The sequence below is a fragment of the Symsagittifera roscoffensis genome, chromosome 5, assembly GCF_963678635.1.
Source record: "Symsagittifera roscoffensis chromosome 5, txSymRosc1.1, whole genome shotgun sequence".
Taxonomy (NCBI): Eukaryota; Metazoa; Xenacoelomorpha; order Acoela; family Convolutidae; genus Symsagittifera; species Symsagittifera roscoffensis.
In genome coordinates this window covers 14,224,678-14,243,588 of record NC_087066.1, presented here as the reverse complement: position 1 = coordinate 14,243,588, position 18,911 = coordinate 14,224,678, and the positions used below count along the sequence as shown (strand labels likewise).

Genomic DNA, 18,911 nt, shown 5'->3' with positions numbered 1-18,911 from the left:
GCTTTCAATTCATTAATTCCAAATACACTTCACCATTTTTCCTAAATTTCACATATTGTATTAAAGACACTAACCTTCATGGTATTCTTCGCAATTATGATCCCATAACCCAAATGTACATCTTCTGTCCCATCACCAAGACCTTCAACGCCGAAGAATCCCGACCCTTCCTTATCCCGCACGAGTTTGTACAACCTATAGAAATCCCAATTTTAGAATTCATCCACAACACTAAATTCAATCACAAATTATATAATCTAATCCAAAACACACCTTATGAGTTTGCAGTTGGCACTGAAGAACTAACCACTATTAAGGCACTTCAATTGCTTTGGCCACTGCTTCAGACTAAAAATATCATCCGCATCTTAGCTAAACTACTAACAAATTCCGATCTCATCCACGATATCTTCCCCCACGGTTTTTTCCCCGACGACTAACAGGTAAGTATGAATTAAATGAATATTACTAACTAATAAAATATTAAAAAACTCACCATACTTTATCCATGTTTTCCTTTAGATTTTTAGCCTTCATCCGACGATCACCTACAAAAACCACAAAAAACAAATAAAGATCGCAAATTTCATCAAACAGATTTCAACAATTCTATTAATCTCTTACACTTATAAATTTATAAATTTAATACCAATGCAGTAAATTCATTTCTAAAATTTTCCCCACAAGCAGTAAATCTAATTATGATGAAAATTTGTAACTTAAAATTCCCCCATAACTAGCAGTAAATTTCCAAATTCTATGCAGTAAATTAATAAAATGCAAATGCAGTACTAACCTTTTGATATTCTCATTTATTCGCACAGAAATTCTATCCACACTCGCACAGCTCGCCCACGAAGAATTGTTTAAAATAATGAATTTCAGTTTCAAGTTTTCACACTCAACAACTCTAACATATAATAACATGTTTCAAACTTTCCTTTAACCCGGTTGGAAAGGAATCATATACTAAACAAAACTAACCAACGCAGCTTACTAAATACCACAAATCATAGAATAACAGCATGACTAAGAAAAGGAAACCAACGGTACCCAAACCGGATTAACCCAGTTTAAAACTGGATAATTTATTCTTTTGAAGACTATTATAAAGTCTAAGAAAGAAATAATAAAACACAAAAAAGTCGAAAGACAAACCCATACCACGAACAATTTGCTTTTTGGAAAAAGGACATAACCAACAAGACATAAGAAAAACCACAACAAACCCAACATAAAACGTTGTCACATAACAGGACCCCTCACAAAAACCGCATGAAATCATACTCCCACTCCTGGCCTAACCCACCAGGAAGGACGTCCTGAGCATGCTCTATAGCCGGCCTAACCCACCGCGCTACATCCACGCTTTGTGACCACACCTCTATTTTTAATAAGAGCTACTCAAGGGTGAGTAACTCTTCAAAATAACCGAACTAAAACAAAAAGCTTTTGTGAAAACAACTAACTAAAATCATAATTAAAAAATATTAAACTAATAAATGTTTTATAAAATGTAAATTACATTATGCAATACATAGATCAGAATATAACACCAAGGACGAACATCTAAAGACAAAACGACCCCACTACACTCGAGAGAGAATGGCCAACCACAATCGATATGCCACTCACAATCACAACTCAAAGGATTTAGAGTACGACTTGACTTCGCAGAAAAGGACTTCATTGAACTAGACCAATGACCACCTCGATGTTCAAGTATACGTACAGATCCGAGTAACCAGGCATCCCCTCCACGCACAATCTCCACGCCATTCCCAAACTAGATCAGACACAAAAGAAACTCTCCACGCAGAACAGAAAAACCTGACATAGCCAACCATTCTGAAATCAGATTTGAGTTTGTTGCAAAGACTTAGTCGTTGTCACTAGAAGACACAACATCTTATGTCTCTAACTCCAGCTTCCTGGAACTTCTTTAACAAAGAGGAAACAGAAGAAATATGATGTTCGCCAAACACCAACGTCCATCATCCATCCTTCGAATTGCAGAAGAACTATTCTAAAAAACTCTGTAAAACCCGGATGGGTGGAACCTGATCTAGACTACATTTTATGATTGGATAATTTAGATATTTTACCAATGTAAAGTATTTAATATTAACCAATCATGATCCATCTAACTAACAACCCACTTATTTGTAAGTGCTGAAGTTACTTGTAATTTCAGCACCAGAGAGATTTGAATTTAACTTAGAAATTAGTTGGACTCTCCCGAGCACTTCAGCAACCGCAATAAACCAGTATACCCTAGATCTATTGAGCCTAGCAGAGACTAGTTAAACAACCTGAGACTAGATAGTATAAGAGTAAGATTAGGATCGGTATTAGACTAAGAAGTTGCACGAATCTATCCGGCCGAAAATAAGATAGCGTGACGAGCAGACGGTGTACCCTATCCGAAATTACTCTATGAGTTAACCAACTCGGTCCTAACTCACAAAGTACTATTATTAGAACGAATAAAGCACTTAAACAAAAAAAAATCATCAAAACCGAAAAAAAAGATTTAAACAATAGTCCCTGACAGCATCAGATCTGTCGAAATTGATCACGTGAAAATTAACAATAAGATTTCTTATTTAGTTGTACCGAAAAGATTTGGCCGTTTATTATTTTCGATCCTTATTTTTTTTTATAGAAAACAAGTCGCAAACCCAGTTTATTCTGCGTACGTTTCTTTATTCCGTAAAACATTTGGAAACAGGTGAAAATTTTTTAACAAAATATGTACGGGTTGACCGAAAACGCTGTATGGGAACTTTATTTGTAAACATCTTACAAATTACCAAATTAATCTCTAAGATTGTTTTAAGACAGGGAATTTCTCTTTTGACGCAGAGATATAAGACAGTGAGTTCTCTTACAAAAAATTTTAAGGATACAAATTTTTCATATTACAAGCTAAAACAATGATCATTAATCCGACTTTCGTAACGAAAGTAACGGAATATTTGTGCTTGGGGTGGGTTTTTTTTCTTCAGACAAATTTCGACTCTTCAACTTGCGCTTTTTGACCGAATTTTTTTATTTTATTCGAAAGCTATTGTTGTCCTGATCTTTAATTTGAAAAGATATTTCACCTGTGATCATTTTTCGTTAAGTTAAGGGGGTTGAAAGATTGCCACTTTGGCCGATTTGGGACAATTAACGCACGATATAATTCGCGCTATTAACGCGTAAGCGGAGATTTAATCCTTTTGAGAAATCGTTCCATAGTGGTTTAAGGAAGTTTATATGCCATATTTGATTTGTTAATAGGAGCTTTGTGTTTAATATGGCGTGTGGGGGGATGTTTTTACAAAAGTCTCAATTTTTTTTTAATTTAATTTTATTTTTTTTTACAATTAAATTTTTCATGTTTTTACTGCTTCATAGAACCTAAAAGGCAGTCAAAACATTCAGGGCTTCGCCCTGATACGAGCAGTTTTTGTTTTATTTATTGTCGGTTTTTTTGTGGGGATCTATCAGCTGCTCTGACTAACGACCCCAAAGTTTTTATCTCCTTTGCAGAGCTAAGTTTCGATCCCAGGCAAAACAATATTTCACTCGATGTATACAATTTTTGTTGATGATGACTTTTTTACCCGTTGAAATAAAAGTCTTTAGAAGAAGTCGCTGCCTGTTAATTATGAAGCCAATAGTTTATCCGTTGAATTTAAATCAGCATAAATTTTTCTGAAAACCAAAAAATCGTGAAAAAATCAACTATGCAGATGCGAAACACATTTTTTACCAATTGCGAACTACACTACATAGCATAACACTAAGTCGGCATTAAACGAGACTGGAATAAAAAGGCTAGAAAATCACCATCAAAAATTTTGAGGGTAAAATGTTGAGCGAAATTTTGTGCAATAAAATTTAAAATTTTTAGACAATAAATATTTCGTGAATTACTTACAGAAAACCAATAATTTAATTTTGCTGTTCAAACGACACAAATATGTTACTTTAACCGGTAAAACATAAACTGAATTCCTTTCAATCAAAAAAAAATTAGAAAAAAAAACATAACAAGGCGCACAATTTTCTGATGTATGTTCCTGGATTCCAGAAACTAATCATCAAACATGTTCCAAAATGTAAGTGAATTCCACTTATAAAATGTTCGTGGATTCCGCGTACAAATAACTCTAACGTAAATTTTGTTGGCAAATTTGTAGTGCCGTGGATTCCGCAACAAGCGAATGTTGCTAGTTGTTCTGGAATCCGCAACTGTAAATGGATTCCGCAAAATGTAAGTGGAATCCGCAAATGTAAGTGGAATCCGCAAACAGTAAGTGGATTCCAAATTTTGTTTATTACCGAACTTGCATATGAGCAATTAAAAGATAGAGCTGAAATTCTTATATTTAGCAATGCGGAATTTAAAAGCAACGATTTAACCATTGTCAGCGGAATCCACGAACAGGTCTTAAGACATTGGTTAACTAAATCGGTGGATGTCATTTATTACTATTTGGGATATATATCCCAGCAAACACTTTTTGAAATCATAGTTTTGGAAACACTAAACCAAATAAATTCATTAATTGGAGGCATTGGGTTGAGAGTGTTTAGAAACACAACGCACAGCATATCGCCGATCTATGTCAGTATTTGGAATTCAATCGATCCCAAATACTGGTCAGTATTTGAAATTGATGGAAACCCAAATACTGAAATAATATGGAACAAAAATAGAAAAAATTCATTGCTTAGAGTCTTTGGGTTGAGAGAATTTAGAAACACAATAAACAACATTTTGCCGAATTAGGTCAGTATTTGGGATTCTATCAATCCAAATATTGAAGCTGGGTGATTGACAGGAATTGAGATCAAACGTTAGACATTTCAACAGGTAGCCGACGAACGTAGTAATTTAGTAATTCAGATCGAACATTTGACATTTCAACAGGTAGCCGATCAACGTAGTAATTTAGTAATTGAGGTTGAACTGACTGGTGACCACCTGTAATTGAGAGACATAATTTTAAACGCTACTACATATATACATATATTTGAACGGAATCCGCAATCAAAATTCGGGTTCCACTTATAATTTACGGATTCCACATACAAATTGCGGATTCCGCTTACTGTTCCGGATTCAGCAACAGCTCAATTTAACAACTACACACATGTCTTATTATTTATTTGTGGATTCCACAAACTGTTCTGGATTCCGCAAATACGGTTGCGGATTCCGCAATTTCGCCTATTTTTGGAGCAATTTTGAGCTGGACAATCTCTTAGGTATTTGTTTGTGGAATCTAAAACAGCAAAGAAGATCAAAGAAAGGTAGCAATAATGCGGATTCCGCGACATATCTGACTTTGACCTGTTGCGGAATTCCTTTACAATGCACAGAATGCACATTTTGGCCTCGTAAGGAAGCTCAAATAAATTCCAGCGGACCAGATAAGACAGCCAAAAATAAATACTTCAGTTATATAAATATTTTAATCGAAAACTGAAATCTGTACAAATAGACAATTTTTTTCTCAAAACAAAAATTAAATCAAAAAATAAAATAAAATTACTCATGCTTTGTTTCTTTAAACAAAATTGACATGAAACTGTTGCTCTTGCCTCACAGCTGATTAATTATTGTTCGAGCTCAGATGAAATTTATTCTTAAAATCTATAATTCCAAATTGATGTTGTTATTACAATATTTAGTTTTCTGATCTGGTAAAAAAAAATTCAAAAATGAAAAAAAAAAAGAAAAAGAAAGTCTTGATTTTTTGATAAGTTTCTTATCTTTTCCAAAAATTTTGGAGTTTTTTCCCTAAATTAGTATGCTTTAAACATTTCTTGCTACTTGCACATTATTAGGCTACCCTAATCAATAATAGATTTTTTCCTTTTCATTTGAACAAATTCAATGAAACATACTTTAATTATACTTTTCGCGTAAGTTTGAGTCAACAATGTAAACATGGAATGGAGTTTATCTACAAACCTATTTACAAAACAATCATTGCGCAAAAAATGACGTAAAGGTGATAAATGTTTACTTTATCAGTCGAAAAAAAATGTTTAAATATTAAAATATGCAAACAGATGCTCTGGCTCTGCTAATTTTTCTCACTGATTCAATTTCATTTCAATGCTCTCAAACTCTGCCTATACTTCCAAAAACGCCTATGGTGCAGATAATATGAAAATTAAAATCTCAGAAAAAAGACACGTGCCAAACTTTTTTGAAACCATTTGAGCAATTTTGAAACTAAATAAACTTAGCAATTTTATTAATTCACACAATAGTTTCAAGGATATAGCGTGATAGATTATTCTTCATTTTAATTGCGTTATTTTAAGAAAAAAATTGACACAGTTCGAAAACGAATCTTAACAAAGTTGGATATATTTTGAAATATGAAGGCGTGATATGAACCACAAAGCCACAAAGTAAGGATGGTAAGATTGTAAAGATAACGTTTTAATTTAAGACATCTAACCACTATAACTTTAAACAAAACTTGTATATGTATGACCCCTTTATTCTTATAACTTGTAGTTGTAGTAAAAAGCAGTTACTATTTTTGCGATCAAAATTTTCACTCATTTATGTTTAGAGTTTGACATGATAGCTAAACTTTCAATCAAGTTGAAAAAATTTAATCGAGTTTCCGCTTTTCTTTCAATATAGCAGAATTTGGTAAAACGACATTTTTTTATTATTAGCTTATAATAATTACTAAAATCTTCCTTAGTCAACATACAATTGGGACGACGTACTTAGACCATCATCAGCTACTAAACAGGTGGGGTTTTTAGACTTGTCAAAACAAAAAATTATTTCAAAGCTGATATGAAATTGCCAATATCAAAAAAAAACTTCCGGTAAGTTTTTTCGAAGCTGGGTTGATATGTATGTGACATCATATCTAAAAAAACATCAACTTAGTGCATACTTTTTTGTTCTTGATGATCTAAAAAGTTCAATTGGGGATGAACTGGCTCAAATAACCCCCAGTTGTGTGACTGTGTCGTAGAGATGGGTTTGAGTGAGAGCTGGTACAAGATCAAGAAGGCGGCTGCGGCTGACCCCATCCCCTGCTTCATATTCGCAGCTGTGCTTGCAGGGATAGGCATCGGATTCATCGTCAGGTAAAAAAAACGATGTTGCGATTTTTGAGTTTGACTTATTTAGGAGATAGTATTGTACAATTGCTGCAAATAAAAGTTTACTTTTACAACTTTCGTAACAGCAACTGCATCCAAAACATTTATCGTGTTCTCGTTACGCTATCAACCGAAGTGGCGTGTCCTGAAATCTGGTAACAGGCAACAAAAGCGAGAGATTCGATTTTTGGAATTGCGAGATCGAGCAGTGTTAACTTGAATAACCACACACATAACCACGTAAAAAGAAACTTCAACTGTGGTTAATTAGTCTGAAGCGATATGGCTGTGGTGTTACAGAAGAGTTATGAAAAAAAAGTTGACCAAAATTGATTAAATAATTTCCCCCTCCGACGAAAAGTTTCTGCATATACCACTATCAGACCTACTATGAAACCATAAATATTTCTTCCAGGTCCCAACAGCCGTCGCCCTATGCCATCTACATGCTCAGCATCCCAGGAGAACTCATGATCCGGAGCCTGGAAGGACTAGTGCTCCCCCTTATCGTGTTCAGTGTCATGAGTGCTATCATCCAGTGTCTCCAGGGTCAAGAAGACATGGCCAATGAGGGAGTAGGGGGGAGTAAGGGGGGAACTGGGATTGGATGGAGGGCACTTTGTTATTACATGTTTACTACTAGTGTATCCATTGCCATTGGAGTCACGTTGACGTTGGTCATCCATCCGGGTAATTTATTTTGGTTACTATGTTTGTTTCTATAAGCTGGGGTATTGTTATCTGGGTTGAAAAAGTTACCAAATATTACCAATGGGTTAAAATTGTCAAAATTTTAGACAGGCTTTACTCGAAAACAACACAGAAAACATCATTGGACAAGTAAACCTTGACTTTATTTACAACAGAAAAACGTTTTCAAAATAAAACTTTAATTTTCAACGGTTTCAGGTCCCCAGTTTTTCTTTACACTGTTTTTTTATTAAAGACTAGCCTGAACAGCAATTTTACCCCAACCCTGTAACAAAAAAATTAGAAATACAGACTCCAGACTATAAAAGCAAATATTACCTTCAGATATTTTGTTCCGGATTTTTTTCCTCCCCCCCACCTCACACAAGCATCAATTTTATGGTCTAAGGAGTGCTTTTACAAGGTTGATGTTGGAGATCAAATATGTTTTTCATGGCCTAATTAGTCTGCATGTCAACTTTCATCACAATCGGACAAGGAGAGCAGTAATTTGAACTATAAAAATTTGCAGGTGGGGGGGGGGGAAGGAAAAAAGAGCCTTTGTTCCAAACTTGGAAGCCAGATCGAAATCTTGAGGGGACGGTTTTTTGAAGAAAAAAAAAGGTTTTGTTCGACCTTTTTTTAGGTAGACCAAGCCTGTTTTTCCGAGCTCTACAAAACCACAGTAGAGACTTAATTTGACGAAACTTTCTGCGCCGCAAGCATTTTCTTAAGTAAACACATTTATGTGTTAAATTTTTGTTCAATTAACGGGAACAGCCGGGACTTGAACCATTGCGCTCCAATCGATTTAGTTTGTCGATCAAAAAAATAACGGCCGAGTTTAAATAAGGGGAGAGCTGGGACTTGAAGCCGGGACATCTCGCACCCGAAGCAAGAATCAAGATACCCAGTGGTACCCCTAGACCACTGTCCCTGTGACTACCATAATTTAGTAGCCATGTATCGAATTCTGTTCAATTAGCCGACATAACTTTTCTGGGGAGAGGTACTCACATTACCTTTTTATCATTTTTTTTATGCTTCCGGACCTCTCGCACCCGAAACGAGAATCATACCCCTAGATCAATGTCCGGGGAAAGGATACCATGTAGTAGTCCTGTGCCAAATTCTGTTCAATTAGCCGACAATTAGCTTCTCCGCAAAGCTTTTTTGGGGAGTAGTATTAGCATGACAGCCTCTTGTTTATGCTTGTGGTATTTTCGCTAGCCTGGCAAAAAGAGAGCAAAACAGAATTCTACATCTTGAGCAACATATTTTTGGTAAAATTGGCCAGATAACCTAAAACACCAGAAGCATAAGAAAGTGATAAAAAGGTAATGTGAGTACATCTCCCCAAAAAAGTTATGTCGGCTAATTGAACAGATTTCGATACATGGCTACTAAACTATTTGAAACTCAGGGACAGTGGTCTAGGGGTATGATTCTCGCTTCGGGTGCGAGAGGTCCAGGGTTCAAGTCCCGGCTGTCCCCTTAAAGAAAGACGAACTTTACGGCTGTTATTATTTTGATCGACAAATTAAATCCATTGGAGTGCACATGTAGGTTTTCACAAACAAATGTTGCCGCAAATGTTTCGAAATATGTCTATCTAATTCAGTTCAAGCGCTACCCTCCAAATAGAGCCGTTTAAGAGAGAGCCCGTTAAGAGGGCCATCATTCCATCTTTTGGGCAATTTGTTTTGGATATCCAAAAGTATTTTATTAAGTCGCGGACCTCGACCCTGCATACTCTCGAAAGTCCAATTCCATTTGTAGGCAATGTTGGAGTTTGAAGACTACTTAGAAGTTTTTTCAATTTATTTATTAGTAGCAAATGTTTTTTCAGCAAGACATTGGGTAAAAACATACGTAGTTTTCTGTGCTCTTCTAAAGTTTCTCGCCCCTCATAAAATAACGAACTTAAACTGCTTTGTTGTTGCCTTATTATGTCAATACGGTAATTTACTTGATGACCTTGAATTTGGTTCAGAAAGTCAGCATTCATTAAAATGCATTTCCGGTGATGAAAAGAAATATCTGACAGAAGTAACTTGAAATAATAACTTAATAACTTTAACCTATTTTCTAATACCGGCTGAAATCCTGTCATACAAAGATAATAATGATAAAAAGCCTGTCAATTGTCATGGAAATCTGTACTTTTAGCAGGCAATGAACTGGCTTTGACTGTTCCTATTAAATAACTTAAATAATCTGAATCCTGCGCTTATCACAAAAAATTTGAATTCAAGTTTTCTTGCAAGAAATCAATTAACAATTTTTTCTTTCGGACTCGACAGTAATAAAAGTATGATGAAGTCTGTGATATCTTCAGGCCTTAAAAATGGCAATTTTGATTCAAAAGTTTTGTAGACGGTCTCAAAAACAGAATTAAATGCACTGTTTCTTTGAGCATAATACAACAAAATTGTACAAAACTGCTCGTATCAGGGCAAATCTCTGAATTTTCAGACTGCCCTCTAACATCAATTAAAGCACAATATTGATTATGTTTCTGAAATTTATACTCCCACACGCTATGTAAAGTACAAAGCAATAAATTTTGCGAGTGGTTGGGTATTGAAGAGCAAATTGTTCATGCTCCCAGTTCAACTTGGAAAGATTCAATTTGCAGCTTACGCCCTAATAAGACGGCGAATATCACCGGCGTTGTTATCCCAATTTGAATTATCATCGTCAAGATAGTCCCAAATTGAAACCCCTATAAGATGCTGGGTGCAAAAATAGACCACAGGTGAAATTTTTTAATACCCGGGTAGGCCTCCATGCACAAAAAATTCTGGTCATACAATTCCATAAAAATTAAATGCTTATCATAAAATTCCAAAAAAAGTGGTGAAAAAAGCATACATACAAATTCCATTTATGAAAATTGTACAATACGCAAGTTTTACCTTGCTGCAAAACAAATGCCAGATTAAAAACTTGAAGTTTGCGGTTATTTTTTTCTAATTTTAGTCGCAACATCACTTTTATGCTCAAAAAACATTGCACGCAAAAATTTGGGATTTTTTTGTCTATAATGTTGTCCAGGCTGAAAATCTTCCACAAATGATATAAAATTAACTCTGATTTTTGTGTGAACCAAAAAGGAAAACTTTAGGCCTGTATATGGTTAGCTATCCTTTGATCTGTCAAAAAAACCTGGCCACGACTTTTGGCTAGACAACTTTTTTGAGAAAAATTTTCTAGCCATACACAAAAAACTTACGTTCTTTAGTCATAATTTTAAATGAACAATGAATCATTATCTCAAGAAAACAATATACAAATACCGACTACCTGCGAGATTTTTTCCACTGAACCAGTGGGTTTTCACAGGTCAGAAAATCTTTGACTATTCGATTTTCTGACAAAACACAAAAATTTTCAACAAACTCGAAAAATAATTATTTTTGATGTTTAAAAAAAAGCATGTCATTCAATGTTTATCCATATAAATTTTATCTCATAGTGATTTTAAATATTTTTCTTAACGTATGAAATTAAGGGAATTGTATGATAAGAAAGTTCTCATAGAAGTTTTATGATTAGAAGTTTTGGTCAATCCGGGTAATTTTGAGCCCTGGATATCAATATCTTTCATAATATATAAAAAACGTCTGAAACTGCTAATTTAAAGTTTAAAGTAGCTATAAACATCTATAAGTCATAAAAACAAAAAAAAACTCTCAAACCATTTTTTTCCCGAAACTGAGAATGTTTCGAAATTCTTTTTGGAACCGGAATTACGACCGCATGGGACTTCTTTTATGATACCACACTTGGCCCATTAAACATTTTTTTGAAATAGTCAAAATCGAGAGAAAAACACTGTTTCTTCCAATCCTGAAATAAGTATGTTTCTTTTCATTTCTTACGTCTACAAGGTGTTTATTGGTAGCCAGAAATGAAAAGAACCATACTTATCTCAGCATTGGAAGAAACAGTGTTTTTCTCTCGATTTTGACTATTTCAAAAAAATGTTTATTGGACCAATTTTTTCGAAAGTGAGACATATTTTTGAAAGCAGAAAAGATTTTAACGTTATGACATCCTTTTACGTCTACAAGGTGTTTTTTGGTAGCCAAAGGATGTCATAAAGTTAAAATCTTTTCTGCTTTCAAAAATATGTCTCCTTTTCGAAAAAACTGGTCCAAAGCAATCGATTTTCCAGATTAAACGAGACAAACACTAAGATTAAAACTAAATGTATAAACCAATACTAACACATTCTCTTAAAATAAATCAGATATTATTACTTCAGTATTTTTCAGCCTTAACCTAATTTGTTCGCCCCTTGCTAAAAAAAAAAACAGAACAATTTCAGCAAAATGTATTAAGAAACTGCTTTTTTCCCGATTTACAAAATTTTGTCCAGGCTTTTGAATAATTTCACTTCGTCAGTTGTGAAGGGAAAAACTGACCATTCCTGATGATATTTTGAAAAATATTTAATTTTTTTCTAACACCCTTGCAAGTAGATTGTCTAATTGGAAATGAAAGTTTTTCTAGGTAAGAAAATGTGTGTGTGTACTTCATTCTATTCAAAAACTTGAAAAGTGAAATTAAGCAGCACCAAACAAACTCTTTGAAAATGGATTTGAATATGTTCACCGTAGGAAAATTTTAAATGCAGTTGATAAAGTATTTAAATACTTGTTAGAGGGAAAATTGCCAATTAAAATAAAAAATGACTGATTTTTTCAGTCTTTCAAAAAAAAATGTTTATAAAGAAGTTCATTTTCCTAAAACGACCGTAGTTGACTTGTTTAGAAAAGGCCTTCAAGCAGACTTCACGTCTCCTATTTAGAATTTAAATTCGTGTAATCTTTTTCACTAATGAAGCAGAGCTAAATTTAGAGTTTTTTGCTTCGGATTGAAACAATGTCTCTTTCTAACGAAGGCATGTAACAAAAATAACCAAGGCCTGTATTTTTTCATTAGAGGAGAAAATGGTTTATTGTATATTAGCGGCTTCCTTTGTGAGAAAATGACATGATTTTATTCTTATTTCAGGAGACCCTCTAGCGAAACCCCCGTCTTTCGGCTTTGAAGGTTTCGACAACGACATTATTGACAGCGGGGGCGCCGTCGACGTCCTTCTGGATGTTCTAAGAAATTTGATTCCCAACAACATCATAGGAGCTACAATGTGGCAGGACAAAACACAAATCTCACGCGACAACCACACTTTCACAGACCCGAAAACAAATGTAACGGGATTCGAGATAGTCGAGAACCGAGGAATCAGACGAATCCAGGGCGCCAACATCCTCGGGTTAATTTTCTACGCCGGCCTCATAGCTCTGGCACTGCGAAAGATGCCCGAAAACGGACGAATTTTGATCAAAATAATATTCGGCCTGAACGAACTAATTATGAATATTCTATACTTGTTCATGTGGTTTGTTCCTTTCGGCGTTTGCAGTTTAGTCGCATCGACGATATCCGAAGTTCAAGATTTGACCCGAACGGCCACTATGATGGGATCTTATACCATTACAGTTTTAATCGGACTTGCTTTGCAGTTCCAGGTGTACATTATACTCTATTCAATTATATGTAGACGGAACCCGATTAAGTTTTTCTTCAAACAAGCGAGGGCCAATATGATTTCCTTTGGGACTTCATCAACTGCGGCTGCTCTGCCCGCGAACATGACTTGTGCAATAGAAAACAATAAGGTCAACAAACAGGTACGCTACTATATCCGATGTGAAGATTTATGCCTGAAATCAGTGTATAAACCATACAATTGAGAATACTTTAGAATATGTTAATAGTGTTCAGTAAATTATCTCAAACCGAAAACAAATTTTAACAATCAGCGTATAAGCTTTGATTGGCGATGCAACTCTCCCAGCAATCCTCCAGTGGATATTACCTAATCTGTTTTTTTTCGTAACTGGTAATTGTAAATTGAACTCAAAAATATCCCGCAGGTGGTGAAGTTCATGTTGCCGGTGGGGGCGGCCATCAACTGTGACGGGATCCCCGTGTATGAGGCAGTGGCCACTATGTTCGTGGCCCAGATGCACGAGGACACTGGCATGGTCCTCAACCCACCCATGATCATCAACATCATGCTCACCGTACTCGCTGCTTCTATAGGCGCTGCAAATGTCACCAACACAGGTGGGCACTTACTCATCATCAGGCGCCGATCTAGAAATTTCTGGCAAAGGTGGGGGATTTAAGAGTCTTAGAGTCTTTGAGCTCCTTCTCTCAAACAATAGGTCGACGGTTCGAGGTCTACTAAGATCGGGGCTTATTGCTTGAGGTTTGAAACAACAGAATGCAGCCTAGAAAAGTAACAATATTTGGATTTAATTTTTAACCAGTGACACTACAGCGGTTCTATGTACAACGTTGACCAGTTCGAATGTTGGTTCCTTTGCCCGAAATAAGTCAATTCAAATTAAATGATTGCTTGATGATGCGATACAGCGCATATTAATTTGTTTCTACTTAACCCCCCCCCCCCCTCCCCACACCAGAACTTCCATTTTGAAATTCCAACTTAGCGTTGTGATATTGCCACAGAACTTAGCATAGTCAAAAAACCAACTTATCTGAACAAATTTTTATCTTCATACTTCATAAAATAACATCACGAGAATAACATGTGGAACAGAGCCCGGGAATGTAATGGAGCATTGCTCAAATCATACTTTCTTGTCTCTCCTATCAGGTCTCGTGACGATGGTGATAGTGTTCAAGTCAGTTGGTCTGCCCCTTGAGGCCATAGGGTGGCTGTTCACGTTTGATTGGCTGCTAGACAGGTGTCGCACTGTGCTCACCATGAGTGGGGATGCGTTTGGGGCTGCCATTGTGAGCAAACTGTGCAAAATGCCAGACGAAGACGAAGATTTGGACAGGTTTGAAGTTTGAAACATAGATTTTCATCAAATCAAACAAACAAATGAATGTCAAATTTAATGTAATTGTTTGGCTCTGTCTTACAAATGATTCGACTCTTTATCATAATAGCTTCACCCCAGGAAGAAATTTACAAGAAAACTAAAGCTTGTATTATGAATGGCGGCTCCAATTTTTTGGTGGCTATAATGAGAAAAAGCTAACAACTCATGTTTAACAAAAAAAATGGGTCCCACCAAATCCATTCCTTTTCCTCCCCCTGGAGGCAAACAAAAAAAAGTTTTTTTTTTCTGAAGTGATGACTATAGTCGGAACTTTCTGTGCCACTTGCACAGCGACCGTTTTCTCTTGTTCAAATTTGGTTGTTCTGTTTCTACAGCAGTGCCGACAATGACTTCATGCTGGCCCTCAAAGGACAACTCTCAACCACAGTGCCTCTGGGAGGAAGTGTCCTTAACATTTGATACTATTACAAGAAGAGATCACTTCACGCAATCATCGAAGGAAAAAATAAGCGAAACGAGGATTTCTAATTTAACTCTACTTATGTTCAAGTAATGTTTAATTAATATAATAAATAATGATAATTATAATAATTAACTATCAGTTGTTTTTAGAAAGGTCATTTAAATCTCCTATGTTTGCTATCGATATCTCATTAAACGAGCAAATTTTCGGTTCCAGTGCGCTACTTCCAATCGCTAAAAAATTCTGTTAAAATGCAAAAAACGATTTTCTGTTTCATTCTGTTTGCGTCGACGATCAATCAACGAAATTTAAGGCAAATTTGATTTCACATCCGATTTCTTTTCATCTCGCCGCACTTAATTTTGGGCAAATGAAGTGATTTATCTTCTGCACGTGACATCACTTGACAACTCGCTCCACCTTTTCTCAACATGTTTCAACATGTGTGAACGTATCAATATCACTAAAAGGAAAAAAGGTGCATCCATTGCTTTCCTATGAGATATAAAAATCAATTTTACCGCGCAATTAATGATTTCATGAGGTTGTTTCTGAGGATGACATCAACTTTATCTGGAAAAAATTTCTAAATAAGATTCTAAGCCTTGTTTGAAAATTTTGAAAAAACAGGCCAAAATAAGCGTTTTTAGGCTTTTTTGAAATTTTGACCTATGTTGTTTTGGCGCGCGCTTCCCCCTCAAAGTTAGTAAAAACTGGCGCCAAAGACGCCTTTAATAAAATTTTAGGGTCCGGTAGACAAAATGGTTGTCTCAAATTAGTGCAAAGGGAGACCCTTTGGGTCGGCAAGGGGGTCAAAACCGTGAGGGAGGGGGCCTCCCCCCTAAATCCGCTACTGATACGGGCTAAAAACTTTTTTCTAAAAACTACAGATGTTTTCAACTTAGTCCTTAAAATTTGATCTTGTTAGCTCCTAAGGTTAATTGCTGATTTGTTTTGGAAAATTTGAACCCCAAATTTGGAAATGAGTAATCAGATTGCCAATCCTGAGCCACCAACTGTTAAAGAAAATTCCGGACTACTTTTGGCTGGTCAAAGCCAATCCGCGAGGAGCGTGCCCAGCGCCACGGTTTTCAAAAAGTTTTCGAAAAGGGACAAAAACTGCAGCAATACTCCCCACACCCCATCAATTTTTAGTCATTCTAAAGTACGCTGCAGAATAGTTCAATTTTATAGCATCAAGGAAAAGCAATTTTAAAGCAATTTATAGTTCAATCTTGAAGCACGCCGCATTAATTTTTGGGACGTGCTTTAAGATTGCGCTATAGATCGCGTTTTAGTTATCTTAAAGCGGGAAGCTAGGCAGAAAACACGTCCAGCAACATAATCGACGTCAATTAAAGAAAATTCGACAAATAATTAAAAACGGCAACTGAGTTGACGAAACTTGAATAGTTTCCCGTAGAACCGAAAACCTTTTTCTTTCGGGAAAAAAAAGAACAATAAATTCTTTTCTAAGAATTTCAGCACTTAGGTGCAACTCGGAATGCAGCAGAAAACGTACGCTTCCTTTTAAATTACCCCAAATTAGGTTACTAAGCCCATAAAACATGCACCAAAGACATTTAAGCCGAATATAGCCTTTCAGCGAAAAAAACAGCAAAATATAATAAATAAAGACTAGAAAAATTAAAAATTGCAGGACTAATTCAAAAAACTGAAAGCAACTACAAAAAAAATGCGCACAAATAATCAATTTTACCGACAAAACAAGCAGACAAACTATCGGCCGACATTTTTTAGGAAAAAAGTTTTCAGCGAAAACAAAGACGACGTCAAGAAATTACAAACAGCCGAAGTAAATTAAAACATTAAGAGCAACTTCAATGCAAATTGTGTATAGAAAAAAAAAACAATTTTTTCGATGTAGAATTTAGGTATTTTCGCGCGTGTGTGCTTCGCGGTGACTTAAAACCTTGAATTTCAGTTATAAATTTTTTTAGCTCAAAAATTTTCTTTACCTCCACCTCGTTACTTTTGTTTTCATGCTAATTTTATACTGGCAATTGTCTTTCTCTGCGGGTTTCAAGACAAATGAGGACGAACACGAGGAAATAGTTTATTGCAAAAATATGACTTTTTATACCAAATTTTTTCGACTTTTTGACGTTCATCCCATTTTTTGTTAGTTAGCTTAAAGTACAATGTGCTGTCAATATGACCGATGCGTGTGTACCGGAAAAAAAGGTTTATCGTGAGTATTGATAATTTTTGCTTAAATTGGTTGAAGCTAATTTTCTATCGGCGCAGTCAGAAGAAGCTTCTAAGTGTTGACTGTCTGTCAAAATTTTTTTGATTAGAAAATCTGATTAGAAAATCTACTTTTGAAAACGGGAGACCTGAAGAATAATTTTTGGATGAGCCCTCTTTTCTGAAAATTTTGAATGTTCTCATCTATTCAGGAAATTTTTTCGTTCTTGATCAACAGCTTGACATTGTTTTTGGTCGTCGGTTTTTGTTAACTAATCATGTAAAACAATTCTTCATTAGATTTATTTGAAGTTACTAAAATATGGTGGATATTTGTCAGTTGATTCTACTCAATTAATTCCAGTCTAGTTAAAGTTCACATTTGCAAGTTTATTAGTTTAGGCTGGCCTCGGAATATGATTCACTTGAAAGTCCAAATCTCCCATCGGGTCCAGGGGAAACAGTCCGGGTAATCCTAGACGCCAGGCTTCCTTGATCGCGACCCAGGAGAGTCCAATAAGTAATCCATTTACAAACCCTGATCCAATATTTGGTCGTCGTTTTGCTACCAATAGACCCCAGAGCATTCCAGCGCTGAAGCCGGATGTAAAATAAGCTCCGTTGGGGTGCTTTTTGAAGGGCGGTATGTTGGAGAGCATGCAAGTCGTAGCTCCCACTCCTGCTCCGAAAACTGTGGCATACATAACGAACGGAATCCTGTAGTTCATCCAGAGATTTGTCTTTCGGATATGCGCAGGCACGTCTTGGAACCCTACTAGGACTTGGGTCGTTAATGAGCCGCAAAAAGCAATGGATGCCGGGTAGGCCAATTTGTTCAGACAATCTTCCCCATCTGGTTTGGCGAAATAACCCTTAGTCGGTAGATAACCAGTGAAGGGTGTTCTAGGGTACGCGTGCAGTAGCACAGATCCCTTTCTGAGGTATGAGCCATTTGTTCGATTGATCCAGCCACTGCCATCTTTCAGTGGTTCTGCTTTCTTCAGGACGCTGTTGCATCCTTTATCAACGTCGGGATCAACGCCCAAGTCAGACATTTCACATCTAGAAAAAATTTGCCATAAATCTATAGATACATAATTGCAACACAGGCAGGAAAACTCTTTGCAAATGAAAAAAATAACATACAGAGGCGAAACGGTAACTAACACGAAAATAATCGAGTAGACGCTCGATGACCCAATAAAAAACAAATTACAAAGGTTTTGGAACAAAACTAATGTTTTAAGCTACCCTGAATCACACACATGCATGCGTAAACGCCTACTTTCCTCTTTCGAAGGACGCAAAATGAGGCTAATAAGAAGACAAAATATACGCCCTAACCGCTGAAGCCTAATAAACCTACTAGGCCAAAAAACGTAAATTATACAACAAAGGTGTCGGTAAAGTTACCAACAACAGTAAAAAAAAACTAAAATAGACAAGGTATTCAAAATGCAAACATGCTCAGAATATGCCAGTAAATTTAGTTTTAAAAGTTCCTTATAGGAAAAAGAATAGTT

The 18,911-nt window shown here is 35.9% G+C and overlaps 2 protein-coding genes and 1 non-coding gene across 4 annotated transcripts in view; all 3 read left to right on the top strand.

Annotated features, from left to right (window-relative positions):
• Nucleotides 1–18,911, top strand: part of LOC134845502 (plastin-3-like) — a 410,042-nt gene that overhangs the window by 44,710 nt on the left and 346,421 nt on the right. The window lies entirely within an intron of this gene.
• LOC134846075 (excitatory amino acid transporter-like) lies at nucleotides 6,420–15,231 on the top strand. Its single transcript, XM_063863267.1, has 7 exons — nucleotides 6,420–6,429; nucleotides 7,008–7,122; nucleotides 7,553–7,827; nucleotides 12,850–13,529; nucleotides 13,776–13,968; nucleotides 14,525–14,711; nucleotides 15,092–15,231. The coding sequence occupies exons 2-7, from the start codon at nucleotides 7,010–7,012 to the stop codon at nucleotides 15,174–15,176; spliced, it is 1,533 nt and encodes a 510-aa protein (XP_063719337.1). The 5' UTR covers nucleotides 6,420–6,429; nucleotides 7,008–7,009; the 3' UTR covers nucleotides 15,177–15,231.
• Trnap-cgg (transfer RNA proline (anticodon CGG)) lies at nucleotides 9,250–9,321 on the top strand. The gene has a single exon. It is a non-coding gene; the product is annotated as a tRNA-Pro (tRNA).